Source organism: Amblyomma maculatum, chromosome 5 (assembly GCF_055883805.1).
Source record: "Amblyomma maculatum isolate TAMU_Amacu chromosome 5, ASM5588380v1, whole genome shotgun sequence".
NCBI lineage: Eukaryota > Metazoa > Arthropoda > Arachnida > Ixodida > Ixodidae > Amblyomma > Amblyomma maculatum.
In genome coordinates this window covers 83,213,495-83,231,992 of record NC_139348.1, presented here as the reverse complement: position 1 = coordinate 83,231,992, position 18,498 = coordinate 83,213,495, and the positions used below count along the sequence as shown (strand labels likewise).

Sequence of the window (18,498 nt, the reverse complement as noted above, 5' to 3'; positions counted from 1 at the left end):
CTAACAGGTGGAGCCACTGGGACAGCTGTCATTGCTGGCCTTCGGAACGCATCAGCGTGCAGTGCAAAGTGCTGCTGCGCATCTTGTGTAAGAATGCCGGCTGACTGTTAAACACCACTGCTTTGATGCAGGTGTCATCTGTATTGTCGAAGTATTCTGCGAGGAAGTAGAGATAATGACCCTGTTGTTTATTGGCGGAAGAACAGACTATACTTTCTACATAAGGTGCACATCATGGCCTAGACCACCGTTTTTCTCGGAGGTCTATCACGAGTTCATATTCCTTTCTGGGACAAGAAAGTGCCTGTGAATTGTAGAGAAAGACTATACCTGACGCACCAGCTCATTTTAGCACCAGCAGTACCCATAAGAATGCAAGACCGACCCTGAAGTTTTCTGAGTAGTTGTACATTGCGTCTTTGCACTGCTGCCACGATATTTTCGCAGGGCATTAAGAAGTACCTTGACGTGGCTACTAACATCTATGCATTTATAAGAATTGATTGTGCAGAGAAGGAAACTCAGTGTGGGCATATCAGTGAATCTGCTTACTTTAATTAAGTACTGTTCCCAGAGATTTGCGGGATCGAATCCCGGCCTCGGCAGCTGCTTTTCCCTGGAGCCAAAAACTCAGGAGCCCGTGTGCTGTGCAATATCAGTGCACATTAAAGAACCGCAGGGGATGAGAATTTCCGCAGTCCTCCACTCATAACCTGAGTCACTTTGGGTTATTAATGAAGAAAAAAAGCTAACAGTTGGCGAGGCCAAGGAAAGCATTGGGGATTCTACTTTACATCCTTTTTTTTTTACTTCGGTAATCGCATAAATTAGTAATGTAATCGGTTTAGGCGAAAAATAAACACAAAGTAGAAGGAAAAACAACATACCGATGGTGGGAACCGAGCCCACGACCTCCGAATATAGCGTCCGGTGCTCTTCCAACTGAGCTACATCGGCCGCTGTCCTACCTGCTACTTTCTTGGGTATTAATGTTGCCTGTATACGAACCTTGATAGTGTTCACCAGCGCCACCCTCAACCACAGCGGTGGACGTGGAACGTCCTGTGTTACCGCCAGCGTCACGTAGAACGTGATCTAGAGCGAGGGCGGAAGCTGTGCTAGAACCCTCTTACGCTACCTATGGCTTCAAGACTGCCAGAGCCGAGACCCCCCTAAGCTACAAGCAGATAAATGAAGGGGAAAGAAGGGTGCTCGTCATAATACATGAAGGAAAAAAACTAATAGTCGGCGAGGCCAAGGAAAGCATTGGGGATTGTACTTTACATCCTTTTTTTTTTTACTTCGGTAATCGCATAAATTAGTAATGTAATCGGTTTAGGCGAAAAATAAACACAAAGTAGAAGGAAAAACAACATACCGATGGTGGGAACCGAGTCCACGACCTCCGAATATAGCGTCCGGTGCTCTTCCAACTGAGCTACATCGGCCGCTGTCCCACCCGCTACTTTCTTGGGTATTAATGTTGCCTGTATACGAACCTTGAGAGTGTTCACCAGCGCCAGTCCTGTGTTACCGCCAGCGTCACGTATAACGTGATCTAGAGCGAGGGCGGAAACTGTGCTAGAACCCTCTTACGCTACCTATGGCTTCAAGACTGCCAGAGCCGAGACCCCCCTAAGCTACAATCAGATAAATGAAGGGGAAAGAAGGGTGCTCGTCATAATACATGAAGGAAAAAAAACTAATAGTCGGCGAGGCCAAGGAAAGCATTGGGGATTGTACTTTACATCCTTTTTTTTTTTTACTTCGGTAATCGCATAAATTAGTAATGTAATCGGTTTAGGCGAAAAATAAACACAAAGTAGAAGGAAAAACAACATACCGATGGTGGGAACCGAGCCCACGACCTCCAAATATAGCGTCCGGTGCTCTTCCAACTGAGCTACATCGGCCGCTGTCCCACCTGCTACTTTCTTGGGTATTAATGTTGCCTGTATACGAACCTTGAGAGCGTTCACCAGCGCCACCCTCAACCACAGCGGTGGACGTGGAACGTCCTGTGTTACCGCCAGCGTCACGTAGAACGTGATCTAGAGCGAGGGCGGAAGCTGTGCTAGAACCCTCTTACGCTACCTATGGCTTCAAGACTGCCAGAGCCGAGACCCCCCTAAGCTACAAGCAGATAAATGAAAGGGAAAGAAGGGTGCTCGTCATAATACATGAAGGAAAAAAACTAATAGTCGGCGAGGCCAAGGAAAGCATTGGGGATTGTACTTTACATCCTTTTTTTTTTTTACTTCGGTAATCGCATAAATTAGTAATGTAATCGGTTTAGGCGAAAAATAAACACAAAGTAGAAGGAAAAACAACATACCGATGATGGGAACCGAGCCCACGACCTCCGAATATAGCGTCCGGTTCTCTTCCAACTGAGCTACATCGGCCGCTGTCCCACCCGCTACTTTCTTGGGTATTAATGTTGCCTGTATACGAACCTTGAGAGTGTTCACCAGCGCCACCCTTAACCATAGCGGTGGACGTAGAACGTGATCTAGAGCGAGGGCGGAAGCTGTGCTAGAACCCTCTTACACTACCTATGGCTTCAAGACTGCCAGAGCCTCACAAACCAAACCAAGCTTAGACAAGCACTGCTGCAATACATGCAATAACTGCTGCTTGTATAAAACTAATGCATGGGTTAATGATAAATTTACCATAATAAGATTTTTTATATCCCCGCTTGCTTGGGCTGCCTACTGTGGGTTCTGAATTCCTGTGCAGTTTCCAGTCACTTTTGCCCGAGCACAGGTGAACACCACTGAGTGCAAAGCAGACGGCCGACGGGTTTGTCGAAACGTTCTAACCAATGCAGACAGTTAGGAGGACGCAGAAAGTGAACTACGTGGTTAAATTAAACATTTCTTAGCACCTACACATACTATTGGCATTCACATGAAATTTTTTGGCTGTCTACAAGCTCACTGCCCCCAGAGATAGCGGGTACGTCGCACCGTGCCGCTGAGTACCAGTGCTCCGGAAGCCATCAAACCAAAATGCCGGTGATGGCGAAAGGGTCACGTGATCAAATATGGCAGCGCCCATGCACTCGTACTGTAAAGGGTCTATACAAGCACAGTGATGTTTGAGGGTGGAAATCACATGCGTCGTAGCATCTTGCTGTGCCACAATGTAGATTTCCCCCGCATCTGTCCACGTAGCATTTTCATTCTTACAGCGTACCGAAACTTTCTGTATGTCACGCGCTGCTCCTTGTTTCTGCGGTAAAGCCTCCTCACATGCAATGCCACATGCGAGGAAGCACAAGTGGAACCATTTTGGACTATGAAAGAAGCCGTAGATAACTGCCATTGTGGAGGAGTTCTGTTTCCACCACTTCCAGTGGCTAGCACGAAATGAAACATTAAATAGAACTGTGAGAGACTGTTGTTGTGAAGTAGTGTTTGCCTTGAAAAGAGACAACAGTTGCCTAGGTCTCACAAAACAAATTGCTAATGTGTAAACAAATTTCAGCCGTCTTGTGGAGCCATTCAATAACTCAACATTCAGATGATTCAGATTTTTTTCCACTCGCTTGAAGACCTAATAAACAACATTTTACTCTGATTGCCTCTTCATTGCCCACCACTTTGATCAGAAGCGGATATACCAATCCTGAACAGCATTTTTTCCCCTGAATACTGCTTTCTGTTTCATGAATTGCTATTACGGATGACCTGCTTGATGGGTAATTTCGCCTGGGAACCAAGGTGTACAACAAACGAGGTACGATTGTATGAACAAATGCAGTAATTTCAATGAGAATATCTACCTGACAATAGTCAGTGACAAAACCATTCATTTCAAGAAAAATCAATCTGGCTTGGCTGCACTCCACTTAGTACAATAGCAGCGGCTGGATGGCAGTGAAGTGATGAAGTTATGTACATTTCACACTGCTTCAAAAGGACAATAAAGCATTAACATTAAAAATTAAATAGCAGCAAGGCTGCAGTTAAAAATTCTGCACTAAGGTGAACAGCACAATGTCTGACATGCAAAAAGCACAAAACGTTGATACCTGTTGGCTGTGGCAGTATCGCAGTTGGTCCAGCTTGCATGGGACTGCTGATTGTGGTCCCAGATGGATGGCTGGGAACTGAAAATTTGTTGAGTTCATAAAACATTTCATTTTTAGTGAAAGTAAAAACTTCATTCTATTCCTAAAAGCTTCGTTCAGTTTATGGAAAAACAATTTGGCTAGGCTGGACCCTGTTCAGAACAGCAGCAGTAATGTAGTCTTTGTCAAAAGGGTAGATAGAGCCCAAGAGGTCTGCTTCTGGGTCACTTCGTGCACCTTGTATGTACTTCAAGTGTTCTGAATCTCTAACGGTAAGAAGAGCTTTTGTCTTACTCTCTCTGATGAAGACCTCTACTAAAGCTATTTCAGTGCCACTATAAGCCTCAAAAGCCAAGCCCTTGGGCTCCACACTTTTGACAAAGGCTGTACATTTCAAGCTACTTAGTGTGGACAAGTTAGAGCTGTAACATAAAATTCTTAAAATTGCAGCAAGGCTACAGTTAATATCAATTCTGCACTAAGGTGAACAAAACAAGAGAATCTGAAATGCATACAAAGTTGATACCTGATGGTTCCAGCTCGAGTGCAGCAGATGGAGCATTAACATTAAAGCATTAACATTAAAAATAAAATAGCAGCAAGGCTTCAGTTAAAAATTCTGCACTAAGGTGAACAGCACAATGTCTGACATGCAAAAAGCACAAAAAGTTGATACCTGTTGGCTGTGGCAGTATCACAGTTGGTCCAGCTTGCATGGGACTGCTGATTGTGGTCCCAGATGGATGGCTGGGAACTGAAAATTTGTTGAGTTCATAAAACATTTCATTTTTAGTGAAAGTAAAAACTTCATTCTGTTCCTAAAAGCTTCGTTCAGTTTATGGAAAAACAATTTGGCTAGGCTGGACCCTGTTCAGAACAGCAGCAGTAATGTAGTCTTTGTCAAAAGGGTAGATAGAGCCCAAGAGGTCTGCTTCTGGGTCACTTCGTGCACCTTGTATGTACTTCAAGTGTTCTGAATCTCTAACGGTAAGAAGAGCTTTTGTCTTACTCTCTCTGATGAAGACCTCTACTAAAGCTATTTCAGTGCCACTATAAGCCTCAAAAGCCAAGCCCTTGGGCTCCACACTTTTGACAAAGGCTGTACATTTCAAGCTACTTAGTGTGGACAAGATAGAGCTGTAACATAAAATTCTTAAAATTGCAGCAAGGCTACAGTTAATATCAATTCTGCACTAAGGTGAACAAAAGAAGAGAATATGAAATGCATACAAAGTTGATACCTGATGGTTCCAGCTCGAGTGCAGCAGATGGAGCCTGCGGAAGATTGTCGCTGCTAGTGGTGCTTTCAGTTGTCCCAGAAGCATACCCGGGCACTGAAAATTTGATGCGCACATAAAGATTATTTCATTTCTAGTGAATATAACATCTTTTAAATGCTATTTATTTTAAAATAATTTTATGCAACTAGACTTCGTTTACTTCATGTTCTGCCTGGTTTAGCACTATCTGTATCTAAACTGTGCCTTCCATCCAACAGTGTTATTTAGCCCCCCCCCCTTCCTCCCTCCCTTTTCTGTATCAGTAAATTAAAATGGAACTGACAAATGTATTTTAAGTACCCAATTTTTCCAGTGGAATGGAAGACTTACACCTCTATTACAAGGTTCCTTGAACACCACTTTAGTTCACTGTCACTACTTCAACTGAATAGCAGTTAGTGGCATTAAACAGCAATGCCAACAGCCATTGCGATCTGAACTGCACACCAGTTTGAAGTCAATGGCCTGAGATAAACAGGTCAATTGATATTATTGAGGCCAATGAAGCCATCACACTGGCCACTGTTTTTTTTTAATTTAAAGGTGCAAAATCACAAGCTCACACGCAAGAAAAGAACCGGATAGAGCACCTTGTGTGTGTGCATGTGGTTTTGGTGCCTTTAAATTTAAAATGAACAGGCACCAACTAGCCCAACAGGAAGTTCTCTTTACTCTAACCAAATCAAGTGATAGGTCGCGACCATAACTAGTACAAATCCTAATCTACATCTTTCACTAATCGAATGAGCGCAAACACTCAATCTGGCACCTAAAGAATGGCAGCTGAGCAGTGTAGTTAAACATGCTTCTACTGGATCAACTTCACATTGTGTGATGTTCAGCCATGGCATACACCGAGCACAAAATTTAAGCATAAATCTCAATTGAATGAAATAAAGCATGGAATGAATATTTAAAGTAAACAATACCAGAGTTCGAGCATTTTTTCATAAATTGCCTGCACACAGCATAATCATGTGACCCAGAGGTTGAACAGTTTTGCTGACTGTGTAGAGCAACTGCAGAAAAATGATGTCCAGCCCAACAATTGGAAAGCAACTGCCAGTCAATTGCATGGTACCTAAAACTGCTTTCGTAACAGAGGTATCAATTGCATGGTACCTAAAACTGCTTTCGTAACAGAGGTATTAATTTTTAAGGCTCTAAATAATACAAAGAAGCACTGCAAAAGATTTAGCGATAAACTGTTCTTATGCATTGCAATTCTAGGAACCGCTCTCAGAAAGTGCAACTACAGCTTATCAGATTATAACTTCATTATAGCTATTATCAGATTATAGCTTCATCTCAGCTAATGCAGATTTTTCGTGCGCACTCCAACAACTTCAAGAGGATGCCACCAAGCTGTATGATTGGTTTCAATGTAACTTGATTGAAATAAATCCCCAAAAAACTCAACTAGTGTGCTTTCACAATGCACACAAACCAATCCCTAAAACGCAGCGGTTGTTTTGCACAGCTCCAGGTGCACTGCATGTTCTTGCTGCCCCATTACATGTGTTTCGACCGTGAAATATCTTGGCATTTACATGGACAGTGATTTATCCTGGAACACACATATGGCGCACCTCAGTAGGACGCTTAGAGGCGTCGCATGCTTGCTCTATGCTCTAAGGGCCTACCTGCCGTTTGCCATAAGACGTTTAATTGCACAGTCCTTGGGATATTCTTTGCTGAGATATGGCATGTGCTGTTTCTTTAACTGTTCTGAAACATGGAAAAATAGGATAAACCGTATTCTTAAGAATATGGCTAAGAGTGTAATCTATTCAACACCCCATAAACTGCAAAGTGTATTCCTTTCTTCAGGTCTGCCATCCTTTGACACTGTTTTCAAACAAATCACTGTACTTAGATATTTCTGGAACACCGAATTTAGGTTGCCTAATGTTAAACCTATTCCACTACGGAACATTCCTAGATATTTCGTGCCTACAGTGCGAACTCATTTTGGTATGTCTGTGAGGTCATTTTATATCCCATGTATATTCAATGAGCTGCCTGATGACGTTTTCAACTTGAACACTCGCAGGCAGTTACGGGGTGCTATTGCCGAGCTTGAGCAGCTCTAGTTCATGCTGTTTTCGTCCACAAAAAAAAATAATAATTCTGTGATTTGGTAACAGAGGTTGTTGCTGCTGCCGGACGGCGCCCTACAAGCCCAATTGCGGCTTTGGCGCGTCCGCGTCCTGTATTGTTTTTTTGAAGTGAATAAAGTATTATTATTATTATTATTAACTACACGCCAGCAAAATTTATGTGCTAAATTTAATGTGACCTGTCAGATAGTAATTAGATGGCTTTAGTAAAGAGCAACGTCCATTTGGGTACCCATGCTTGAAATTGTTATGGTACAGTGACGTATGCCTTAGTGGATCATGGGCACTGCTTTATCCAAATCACATAAAGAACTGCAATGCCACCTAGCCCAAAATCCTCAATTCATTGTTTTGACAATGTGAATAGACCACAGCTTTGCATTGAAATGTGCACTGGAGAAGCGGTAAACTATGACACAAGAAAATATTGAGTCTGCGGTGCACAAATCAGCAATATCTCGCAGAGCTGCGGCCACATGGCCCGGCACATCAATAATGCTAAGCATCCAGGTAGAACGAAAGGAAGAAGATGGTTTGCACGGTACGAAGAACTGAACAAGGGTAAATAGGGTACGCCTCAGTTCGCAGATGAGCCAATGTTTCGACAAGTGGACTTGTCTTCCTCTGGGCAAAGCGATCAACTGGCAGGCGTTTAAATACACTTTTGCTTCCGAAGAAGAAAAGCTGGGGAGGGGAAAGTGGGTGCGAAGAAAATGGGTCATGAAGTGAAAGAAAAAAGAAAAAAAAATCTTCAGTATGTATTTATCAGCCTGGAACCAGGGATTCTGTGGTCTGCAAAACAAGTACAAGCGGCAGTAACAGAAAACACTACAATACCAGGTAGATTATTAGTCACCACTTAAGCAGGTTTGGCGCAGATACACCTTACAAAGGGACAGGCTATGCAAAGGGCCCTGATAAGGCATATATCTAGGGGGACAATTCTTAAAAAGTAGGGGGGAAGGGGGGAGTACGAAGTCGCAGGGTAATAACCGCACAGTGAACCACAACTGACCAAAAAAAATCATCTTAATAATCATCACACTAGCATTAAATTCACTTGGCGCACGTCGCAATTAAAAGTCTACTTTCTCGACACCACGGTGTCAGTGGAAAATGAAAAACTTGAAACTTCTTTGTACAGAAAGCCAACGGATAAGTAACAATACCTAGAGTTCACGAGTGATCATTCGAGACATTGTAAGCAAGGAATATTTGTAGGACAGGTGACACGGCTTAGAAGACTATGTAGCGATGATAGTGACTACCTAAACGAACTACATTCATTGAAAGTAACACTAATCTAGATACTATCCCTGTAACTCTCTTAATATGGCCTTCGAGAAAGCAAGCACATTAAACCGCAGCAATGTGGTCACGAAACGACCAAAGGCCAACACTGAATGCCAGCCTTCTTTTGTAACTAAATGCTCCAATGCCCTCCCAAACATAAACAATATTCTGCGGAAATACCATTTCATGCTAACCTGTAATGAACGCCTCAAGAAAATATTTCCGGAAGCACCAAAGGTAACATACAAGCGTAACGCAAACCTCAGAGATATTCTAGTACATTCTAAACTCGACAACAAGCATCAAACACAACCACACCCTTGCTCTCGACCTAGATATAAGATGTGTAGTCATATACAAAAAGACACCACGGTTAAAAGTATTGCAAGCGATTTTACTTTTCACATAAAATCTGGCTGTAACTGCACATCTTCAAATGCTATCTACCTTTTAGACTGCTCCTTCTGTCATAAACAGTACATCGGAGAGACAGGGCAACCAATGAACATACGGCTTAATGGACACCGGGAGGTAGGCAAATACCTCCCGAAAGCAGTTTTCCAGCATTTCAATCAGAAAGATCATAAGTTCGAAGAAATTAAATTATTTATTCTCCAGTCAGGCCTTAAATCTGCAAGACCGAAAATACAGAGAGGCATATCTAATTCATAAATTTAGAACACTGGAACCAGCAGGAATAAATATATCTAAGGGAGCGTTAGAATCCCTTAGGTATATTCCCTCTGCATCATAACTATTCGGGAAAACAATCCCACATAGCGTTAATTGTACAGTTTATTCACAACGCATGCACACTCTATTCCCTTCCGCAATAGCATAACCTTACATATTCCTCTAAACACATTTCCCTCTTATTTGCTGCTTGCATTCGTCCTCAAACATTTTTTTTTCATGTCAGTTGCGGTTCTCTGTGCGGTTATTATCCTGTGACTTTGTACTCCCCGCCCCCTTTGCAGAAAGTTTTAAGAATTGTCCCCCTTAGATATATGCCTTATCAGGGCCCTTTGCATAGCCTGTCTCTTTGTAAGGTGTATCTGCACCAAACCTGGTTAAGTGGTGACTAATAATCTACCTGGTATTGTAGTGTTTCCTGTTACTGCCGCTTGTACTTGTTTTGCAGACCACAGAATCCCTGGTTCCAGGCTGATAAATATATACTGAAGATTTTTTTTTCTTTCACTTCATGACCCATTTTCTTCGCACCCACTTTCTCCTACCCAGCTTTTCTTCGGAAGAAAAAGCATATTTAAACCCCTGCCAGTGATGATCGCTTTGCCCAGACGAAGACAAGTCCACTTGTCGAAACGTTGGCTCATCTGCAAACTGAGGCGTACCCCATTTACCCTTGTTCAGTTCTTCATACAATAATGCTAAGGTTTCATGAATGCATAGCACCTCTGTTTATTTTATACTTTCTTTAGCAAATTAAAATTATACATCTTTGTTTTCCTGACACTGTAGTGTTAATTTTTGCAGCATGAGAAAATATTTTCATTACTGCCAGGATTTTTTTTAAACGCTTTTGGTCAATGTGGGTGCCTTGCATTGAAATTAAAACAGCCTGATCGAATTACAGTGAACATAATCAACAACTGGCCACTTTCATCCTAAACATGCACTATATGACACCACTGTTGCACAGTTTTGGCAGTATAGCATTGGCCTCACCCGGCCAATGACAATAATGTGCAACCAAGCTCAGCTCAAGTAACAAACCAATGCCTTGTAAACAAGTAACAGTTATTCCATATTTGTATTACCAACAATTGCTCAGATGCATCTGCTCACTTACTCGCTCTGTTGGCTCCATGCATGTTAGCTGGTGGCGCACCCTTAGGCAGCAGATGGGTGCTGACAACGCTTTCTCGGCAACATTCTGATATGAAAGCATTCAACGAGAAGTTAAAATGGAGGAAAAAAGAATGGAGGTTTTCAGAAAATGAAAGGTGCAGCAAATGTTTTACTCTTGGGCCAATACATTGATCTTGCTATTGAGGAGGAATGAGGGAGCTAGCAAAAGAAGGAAGATTAAAATGCACGAACATCACAGACACAGGTAACTGAAAGAGAAGCACGTTTACAGAACGTACTAGGCCCAACAAGCAAGAGATGCTATCTGTTGACCTCAAAAACTATGAAACAATTCTTGCTTTTCTCAGTTTTGCAGTAATGAACAGAATAAATGGCTATGATAGCACAATCTGATGTTGCACAGCAAATTTTCATGCGACCTAGATACATCTTGCAAGCAGCTTTTGAATGCAGTTCTTGCATAGTGCAGATCCTAGCAATGATAAGCAGTTGAGGCAGAAAATCAATTCCATTTCCGTTTTAGTTTCTCCAATACAAAAAAAAAACTTTTGCTTCTACAGAGCACTTAGTGACCCTAATGATAGCACACGTGAAGCAGCAGACAGAAACTAGAGGAAAAGTAATCAAAGACTTTTATAGGACGTTACCACACGCAAGCATTTGCAGCCTAAGTTATTGGTATACCTTTGTCAAAAATTTTTGAGCATAAAGCCCTTTGCAGGGCTTCATTCAGGCTTGACAGACGCTTGTTTTCCTGCTGAAGCGATTCAACTTCAGTCTGAAGTTTCTGCATCTCTATTTGATGCCTGGTGACCGTGCTGGTCTCCCCGCCATCCACACTTCTCTCCGACATTGCTCCTTTGAGTACTTCATCCTCGGCTGCTCTTTTTGCAGAAACTTTATGTTTGGAATTTAGTTTCGGCTGAAATAGAAAGAAGCTTGCAAATCAGATGTCAGTGGTCCCCTGAAATGGGGTCTGTTGGATTTGTCCCGCTGTTTCAGGAGTATGCTTCTCGAAACAGTTATTCTCAAGGCGATGCAAAATGAGAAGGGTAGGTGGCTGCCTGTCTGTTGGCTAAGCAATGATGTTCTTTAGCCATTAAATAAGATACCTATCTCACCTGCTTTTGACATTGCACAGTGATCGACAGAAGTTTGTGAGATGGCGCGTTAAGAAGAAGTTATAGCGGTGCTGTCAGGCACAGCATATGAATGAGATGAACAGACATGCATTTTACGTCTGCTTGAGTAATGCGATCTGACCGGCTGGTGAAGCAACATAGAAGCGAATTTTGTTTCTGTAAATCTGCATCCCGTAAATTTTCGTCCATGACTGCATATGCATGCAAAGTGATTGCTGCCTCTTTCTGCACTCTGCTTTGCCACATAGTGCTGTATCGCCAGTTGCTCGACATCCACATGATACTGTTATGAAATTTTAATGGCAACAGTGTGAAAGACAGAGGGAAGAAGAAGCACAGGATGAGCACTTATCCTGTGATTTCTCTTTTTCTGTTCACTTCTCTTATGCTGTTGCCTTTAAAATGTATCACCAACTCACCTGTTTAGTTTAACCAGTGTGAGTGAAGGTACCCAGAGGAGAAAAAGTGAAATAATGGGAAGACGACAACACTAAGTAATTGCTATAGATCGAGCTTACTGCAATTTAAAATGCTTGGCTGTATGGGAGCAAAACTAGTAGTTTTTCCACCTCACGTCTTCATGTGGCAGTCCCACTGCTGCTCTATAAGTTTATTCATAGTCAAAATATGACCATAATTTCCTTCCCTCACTTCCATACTTAACAGCATGATGTTGTACTCGCTAGTGAGGTACAACTCTCGTACTGGTTCACTTAATCGGCTTGACAAGCTTAATATGTTCCTCCTAACATTTGTTTTGTCATGTGCTACAGTCGAAAATACAAGACTGTGCCTTACTTCAATGCTAAGAACAAAACGAGTTTCACAATTATTCAGCTGCACACTCTGCATTGAACTGCGCTGCTTGAATTTTCTTATTGCATGAATTTTCATAGCAAGGGTGTTACCGTGTTTTCAAAGGATGGTTAACCCGTGCTTTTTGCCCGGTTCGATATATGTTTGTTAGTAGAACAGAATTATAACCTCACTACGGCCAATATCACACGTAAAGTATCAACGGACAAGGCGTGGACTACGTGCAGGCATATTTCCTTGCAATAGGATGCACACCTCAAAAGTTAATTATGACCTGTGAAATATGACCCCACTGTAACTGTTAAAAACTCCACAGGTTCGGCGATAATTGATTTACTGACTCCTGCAAGCTAAATGCATGAAGCTCCGTAAGAAATTAAAAAAAAATCAGACCTTCTTTTGTGGTGGGCCCGCGCTTCCCGAACTCTTGCGCGCTGCCATACGGCGGTTAGCGCGCCAGGTTTTCATTTCTTCTTCTGTCTCTGCGATTTTCAACATACAATAATAACTAAGGGGTGTTAAGACAATGTTCAGGAATGCTTCAAAGCATCGTACACTTACCCGTCATGTGAATTAGCCGCGCCTTGTAATATCCTCCTCGAGTGTGTTCGTCTCCTTCCCAGAACACATCGTACAGCTTCCCACGCTCGAAATCCTCAATATCATTCGGTTTAAAACCTCTGACATCGTCGTCTGTGACGACGTACTTTTTATCCTCTCCGTCGTATTGAATGAGAATGAGCATTTCCTTGACAAAAATTACCTCGCACGACAATAAAACAACAGCAAACTATGGCGGTGCCAGAAGTGCCCGAGGCGGTAAAAACATAAAACACGAAGACGGATTCAGGTACGGATATGTCTGTGGCTAGTTAGGGCTTGGTTATGGCAGAAAGCCAAAACAAGGAAAACCTCCCTACCTAGAGGGAAAACAAAACACTATGGAGACAAACTTATTCCATGCTTCTCAACCCACGAAACACATAACGTCTAATAAACTTCTTTAAACAGCTCTGGAAGGCTATAAACATCTTGTTCTAGAACAAAACCTCTCGCAGACGTCGACGGAAAGAAGTTTCCTGGAAAACTTCGTTAGCACGTTTATAATAAGACGCCTTTTCAAAGACGTCTCAGATATGTTTTTTTGGAGACATCAATTAGATATTTTTCCAAAGACCTCTCAGCGATGTTTATTCAGAAACGTTTCACAAATACTATAGCAGAAAGGGTTTACTAACTTCTAAAAGCCCACAAAAAATACTCCATGTTACCCCTGTTCAGAATGTTGAATCCCTATTCAAAGAATGTTCACGAATCACAGTGAACATTTTCTATGCATGGTTTATTGCAGCCGCGGAATTAAGCAATAATTACGGCCCAAATTGTTAGACAGCCTTGAATTACTCCAATGTCTCAACTTGATTATTTGATAATCAGGAACAGAAGGTAAGAGGCCGCTTTAAAATAACCTCGAACTTTGAAACTGCGGTTCGTTCTAGCGGGAACCAAAGCCCGTCATTTACGGTCCAGCTAACCTACCGCTCGTAAGGCTGCATTGGGTTGCACACCGGTCCTGAAAGACGGGGGGAGGCACGCGAATGACAACACTTTTTTATGCTACGAATGCCTCTTCATTCTAGCTTGCCTGGCCAACACCAGAAAACCACCGTATTGCCGCTCGTAAGGCCGCACTGGGGTAGCATACGGGTCCTGAAAGAAGACGGGAGGCACGCGAATGACATGCTTCTACCCTCGTACTCCGGCTTGCTTGGGAGCACGAGAAAACGAAAACCACCGCACTGCCGGAAATTTGTTGCTTGGGCAAGAGAACAATCAGCAGGAGAGCCGATCGTACGCTCAAACATCGTTCCGCACGCTGAAGCCTGCTGCGTGGTGGCGCTCTGCTCGATGCCGATGCAATTTGCAATTTTCAAGAATGCTTTATTAATTCAAGTTTTTTGTTTCTTTGCAAAGCATAAGGTTAAATTGAAAAACAAAATAAAATTAAACTCATAATTGTTCTTGTAATAGTTGGGTTTTAAAGCATTTATTGCTTTATTAGCATTTTGGCATTGCAGTCGCTAGCGACTGCTTGCTACCCGCGCGCACCGATCGTTCAACTCATCTTTTCTCGTCTTTCGACATGCTCAACGGTTGCTCAACGTGCTCTCAATGGTGTGTGTTCGGTGTGCTGTCTTTGTTTCCCGCGCTTGGACATTTACGCTGATTTTGCAGCTTTCCCGCGCTGTATTTTACAACCACTGCTGCGCTGTGATATGGAGCTCATATTTCTCAACAGTAAGTAACTTTCCACTTCTCTTGTATGGTGAATGCAGCGCGCCGAAATTGAACCGCAGATGCGCCTGACTAGCGCGCTAGAAACACGGGTAGATAGCAATGCGTGTTTGTCTTTCTATCTGTCCATGTTTCTAGCGCTGTTTTAACGTACTGTCCAACCAACTCGCCCAACAAGCAACTTAGCTGTATTGTATTGGCTTTGTTAACTTCACCGATGCGTGCTAAGTATGTGCGGTAGCAAACGTAGAACTGAAGTAATATATCTTGAGGAGTTATTTTGTTGCTAATGATCGTGTTGAAGTTGTGGAATTATATGAGTCTGAAAAAATTCCGGCACTTCACTGACATCAGATGTAGAATATTCGTGTTTTCTTCCAATAAATAGTTGGTTGTTGTGCGCATATGGTGCCCTATTCGTTTCTGTTGTCATCTTTGCACCGTAGCGTTTTCAAATCAGTAACCTCAGCTCACTTTAAGGTTTTCTGTGTATGTACAAGGTGAATAAAACTTTCTTCTCTTAAATCACACCAGAAAAAACTGTTCAGTTCACGGTAGGTCAATGCCCGAAGCATAAGGCCTCTGCCTCGACCTCGTTTTGTGGTGCGAGCCATGAGGGATTTTTTTTTCATGCATGGGGGGGGGGGGGGGGGGGGGGGCTACTGGGTGAATGATTTCAGTGGCGTTCATGGTAGATCCGGGCATTTTGCATAGATGCTAGTGGTATCGCCGTATTTTGGTGTTTCCTTTCTCCGTGCATATTTTCCTTTAAAAACCCCACAGAACTCAGGCACGCAGCTCAACTGCCACTGCCTTTGGCTCGTTTGATTATTTTGAGTTTTTTTTTGTCATTGCAGGTTGCTGGAATCTTGTCTGTCTTAAAGACCCCTGGAAAAGGCAGAACCTGGAGCTTACGATAAGCCATTGAATTTAGCTCATCGGCCAATGCCTTGAGTGTGCATTATGATTTTATATATCTATGCAAGTTATAAAAAAATATTTTTATGCAGAACCTTCTGGGCGGATGGTTCCCGTGAGTTTACACAAGTGCATTTGCATGCATGCCTGTAACTTAACTATTTTTTGCCAGTGCAGGTTGTTTGGAATTTACTTTTGCAGAAGAACCTTCAAAAAAAGGTTTCTCAAATCCATATTGTCAACAAGTTTATTTGCTGAGTGCTTTTACTTTTGTAGATGGAGTGCAATAAAAATTCGGACTGGAGAAGCATGTGTTCTTCATACATTCAGCATGTGCATTCACTATTGAGTGTAGCGATTTGTAGTTTGTGCTCATTGTTCTCAATTCAGCATGTGAGATCACACAATAGTCTGCTTTGAGAGCATTTTTTTCTCAATTTTAAATTACAGTTAACTGGGGAGAGGGTGAATTGTTGAAGGCTTGCATTTTCTACAGCACTATAAGAAACAGCTAGAGATGGCACATAATCGGTGGGGTGTTAAAGGAGTAAAATTGAAAATTCTATAAAAACATTTTGAATTCTCTTCAGCCCAACTGATTTTTCGCCATCTCTAGCTGTGTCTTATTGCGTTGTACAAAGTGCAAGCCTTCATCAATTCGCCTTCTTCCCAGTTAACTGTGTCATTTCATCAAATTTAGAAAAAAAATGCTCTCAAAGCAGAGCACTGTGACCTCACATGCAGAACTGATGACAATGAGCCCAAATTGCAAATCGTTACACATCTAAAACAAGAATAGAAACGTTCTAGCCAAGGGGGTTTAAAGATGTCTACTAGCACAGCTATAGCAGAGCTACAGCTGGAAGCAATGTCTAGAACAAGTATAAAAATTTTCTAGGCGAGAAGTTTTCAAGACTTCTACTGGCGTAGCGTTAGCAGAGCTAAATCGGAGCTACAGGAAGGCTTGTAGCTCTTGGGTCTACAGAACGTCTCAAATGAGTCTTCTTTTAGAAGTGCCCATTTCTTGGCCTTGACATATTCTAGATGTCAATTAGCTCTTTTTGTGTTTCGTGGGAAGCACTCTCAAGTAATGCGTTGGACATTTGACATGACTTTTTTCTTGTTTGGGCATTTTAGTTTGCTGCCTTGGAAACAGTACAAAAAACACGCAGCAGATAATCAGCAGTGTGCACTCAAGCAGTTCGCGAAATGCCCCAAATATCCGAACAGTTTAAACACTGAAAATGTTCTTCTATTCCAGCAAAAAAAAAGAAAAAACAAATAAATAAAAAGTCCAAAATATGTGGTTCCCACCTAGCAAGTTAAAGCTATTTGCGTAAAATGCTTTTGGCTCCTTTTACCCGCAATGCATAACGAACGGACACGGGGAACACAGGAAACAAGTTGGCTCACAGTATAGCTCGAGGTTATGTCAGCCGAGCAGTGAGCCAGGTTGATTCCCCCAATTTCTCGAGAGATGCACTAATCTTATTTTATGACTGCACTAATCACTTTAAACTAGAAAGGCGGATATATCCTCCACCAGACAAGAAACTAGACAAAAGGCAGGAAGTAATCTGGCGTCGGCTCCAGACGCGTGCCTTCTTCAGCCCTTCTAAATTAGCGCACATGTACCCAGCACAACACAATCCAAATTGTAAACACTGCGGTGAAATAGCAGGATACGATCATTATGGAGCTGCAAAAAAGCGCCGCCACCAGCAGACCTACTACCAGTCCCTTCTTTTGAGCGGTGGTAGGCTTATACTGGCCAGCTCAGACCCGTTAACGCAAGTTCGGGCTACTGAGGGGGCTCAAAAGGTCGCTGAAAGCAACGGACTTTTTTTTTTTTTTGAAAAGTTTGCCACAAGGCATAAGTTGAGAAAGGGGGAATGGGATGCAGGAGATAGAAAGTTAAAAGGAGTGAAGTCCAGTTGCGATTATGTATTCGAGAAGGTTGGCAGTGTAGCGATTGTCCATTGTCCATTTCTCATAATCACAATCGCGATTCCACCGCAGGCCCACCTTCATGATTATCCGTTGCCTAATGTGAGTCGTTGATGGACACGTCCAAAAGTGACGCACATCGCAGACGTCAGGTGGAGTGTCATTATGAGGGCACTTGTCAGTCACTCGTAGATCGTTTTCCCGCCCTCGATGTCGAACAGTTGGGGTCAGAGCCGCCCCTGCCCGGATCCGGCGCACTGTTACCTCCTTCTGCCGAGTAAGACTACGGGGGAGAGGGTGCGAACACGGAGGAATGAGAGCGCGTGTTCGCTGGCGCAGAACTTGCGAATCGGAAACGTGGGACAGGAACGGATCTGGGGGAAGAGGGGAAGGTGGTAGATCGCCTGATGTGTTTATGTGCGTCATAGCATCCGCTTGAATATTATGTGGATCGCGAGCATGGCCGCGAATCCAGTGTATGCACACAGGACATGGGCACTTCCCAGGTGGAAATTTTCTGCTGGTTTCTTGCTGGAAGCTGCTGGTTTGTGCTGGAACCAGCAGGTTGCCTGCTGGATTCTTGCTGGTTGTACTGGTTCCAGCAGGGTGCTTGCTGGTTTTCCACTGGTCCCAGCAGGCGACCTGCTGGTTTTTCACTGGTCCCAGTAGGCGACCTGCTGGCTGTGCTGGTTCCAGCAGTGTACGTCTACTGGTCTCAGCAGGCAACCTGCTGGCTTTGCTGGTTCCAGCAGGGTGCTTGCTGGTTTTCTTTGCTG

At 43.0% G+C, this 18,498-nt stretch overlaps 1 protein-coding gene across 1 annotated transcript; it reads right to left on the bottom strand.

The window, feature by feature from the left end:
- Positions 1-4,703: 4,703 nt before the first annotated feature.
- Positions 4,704-13,519, bottom strand: LOC146188606 (uncharacterized). The gene is made up of 5 exons (XM_084603860.1): positions 13,124-13,519; positions 12,956-13,044; positions 10,585-10,668; positions 5,320-5,412; positions 4,704-4,832 (listed from the first exon to the last, which is right to left on the bottom strand). Exons 1-5 carry the CDS (start codon positions 13,305-13,307, stop codon positions 4,773-4,775), a joined length of 510 nt encoding a protein of 169 aa, XP_084459986.1. The 5' UTR covers positions 13,308-13,519; the 3' UTR covers positions 4,704-4,772.
- Positions 13,520-18,498: the final 4,979 nt, after the last annotated feature.

Excerpts from the sequence above, each read along its gene's own strand:
- LOC146188606 (XM_084603860.1), bottom strand. The coding sequence starts at position 13,307 with ATGCTCATTCTCATTCAATACGACGGAGAGGATAAAAAGTACGTCGTC. Across the intron at positions 10,669-12,955 it reads CGGGCCCACCACAAAAGAAG|AATGTTGCCGAGAAAGCGTT; the intron begins GTCTGATTTTTT and ends CTTTCATATCAG. Across the intron at positions 4,833-5,319 it reads ACTCGAGCTGGAACCATCAG|TTCCCAGCCATCCATCTGGG; the intron begins GTATCAACTTTG and ends ACAAATTTTCAG.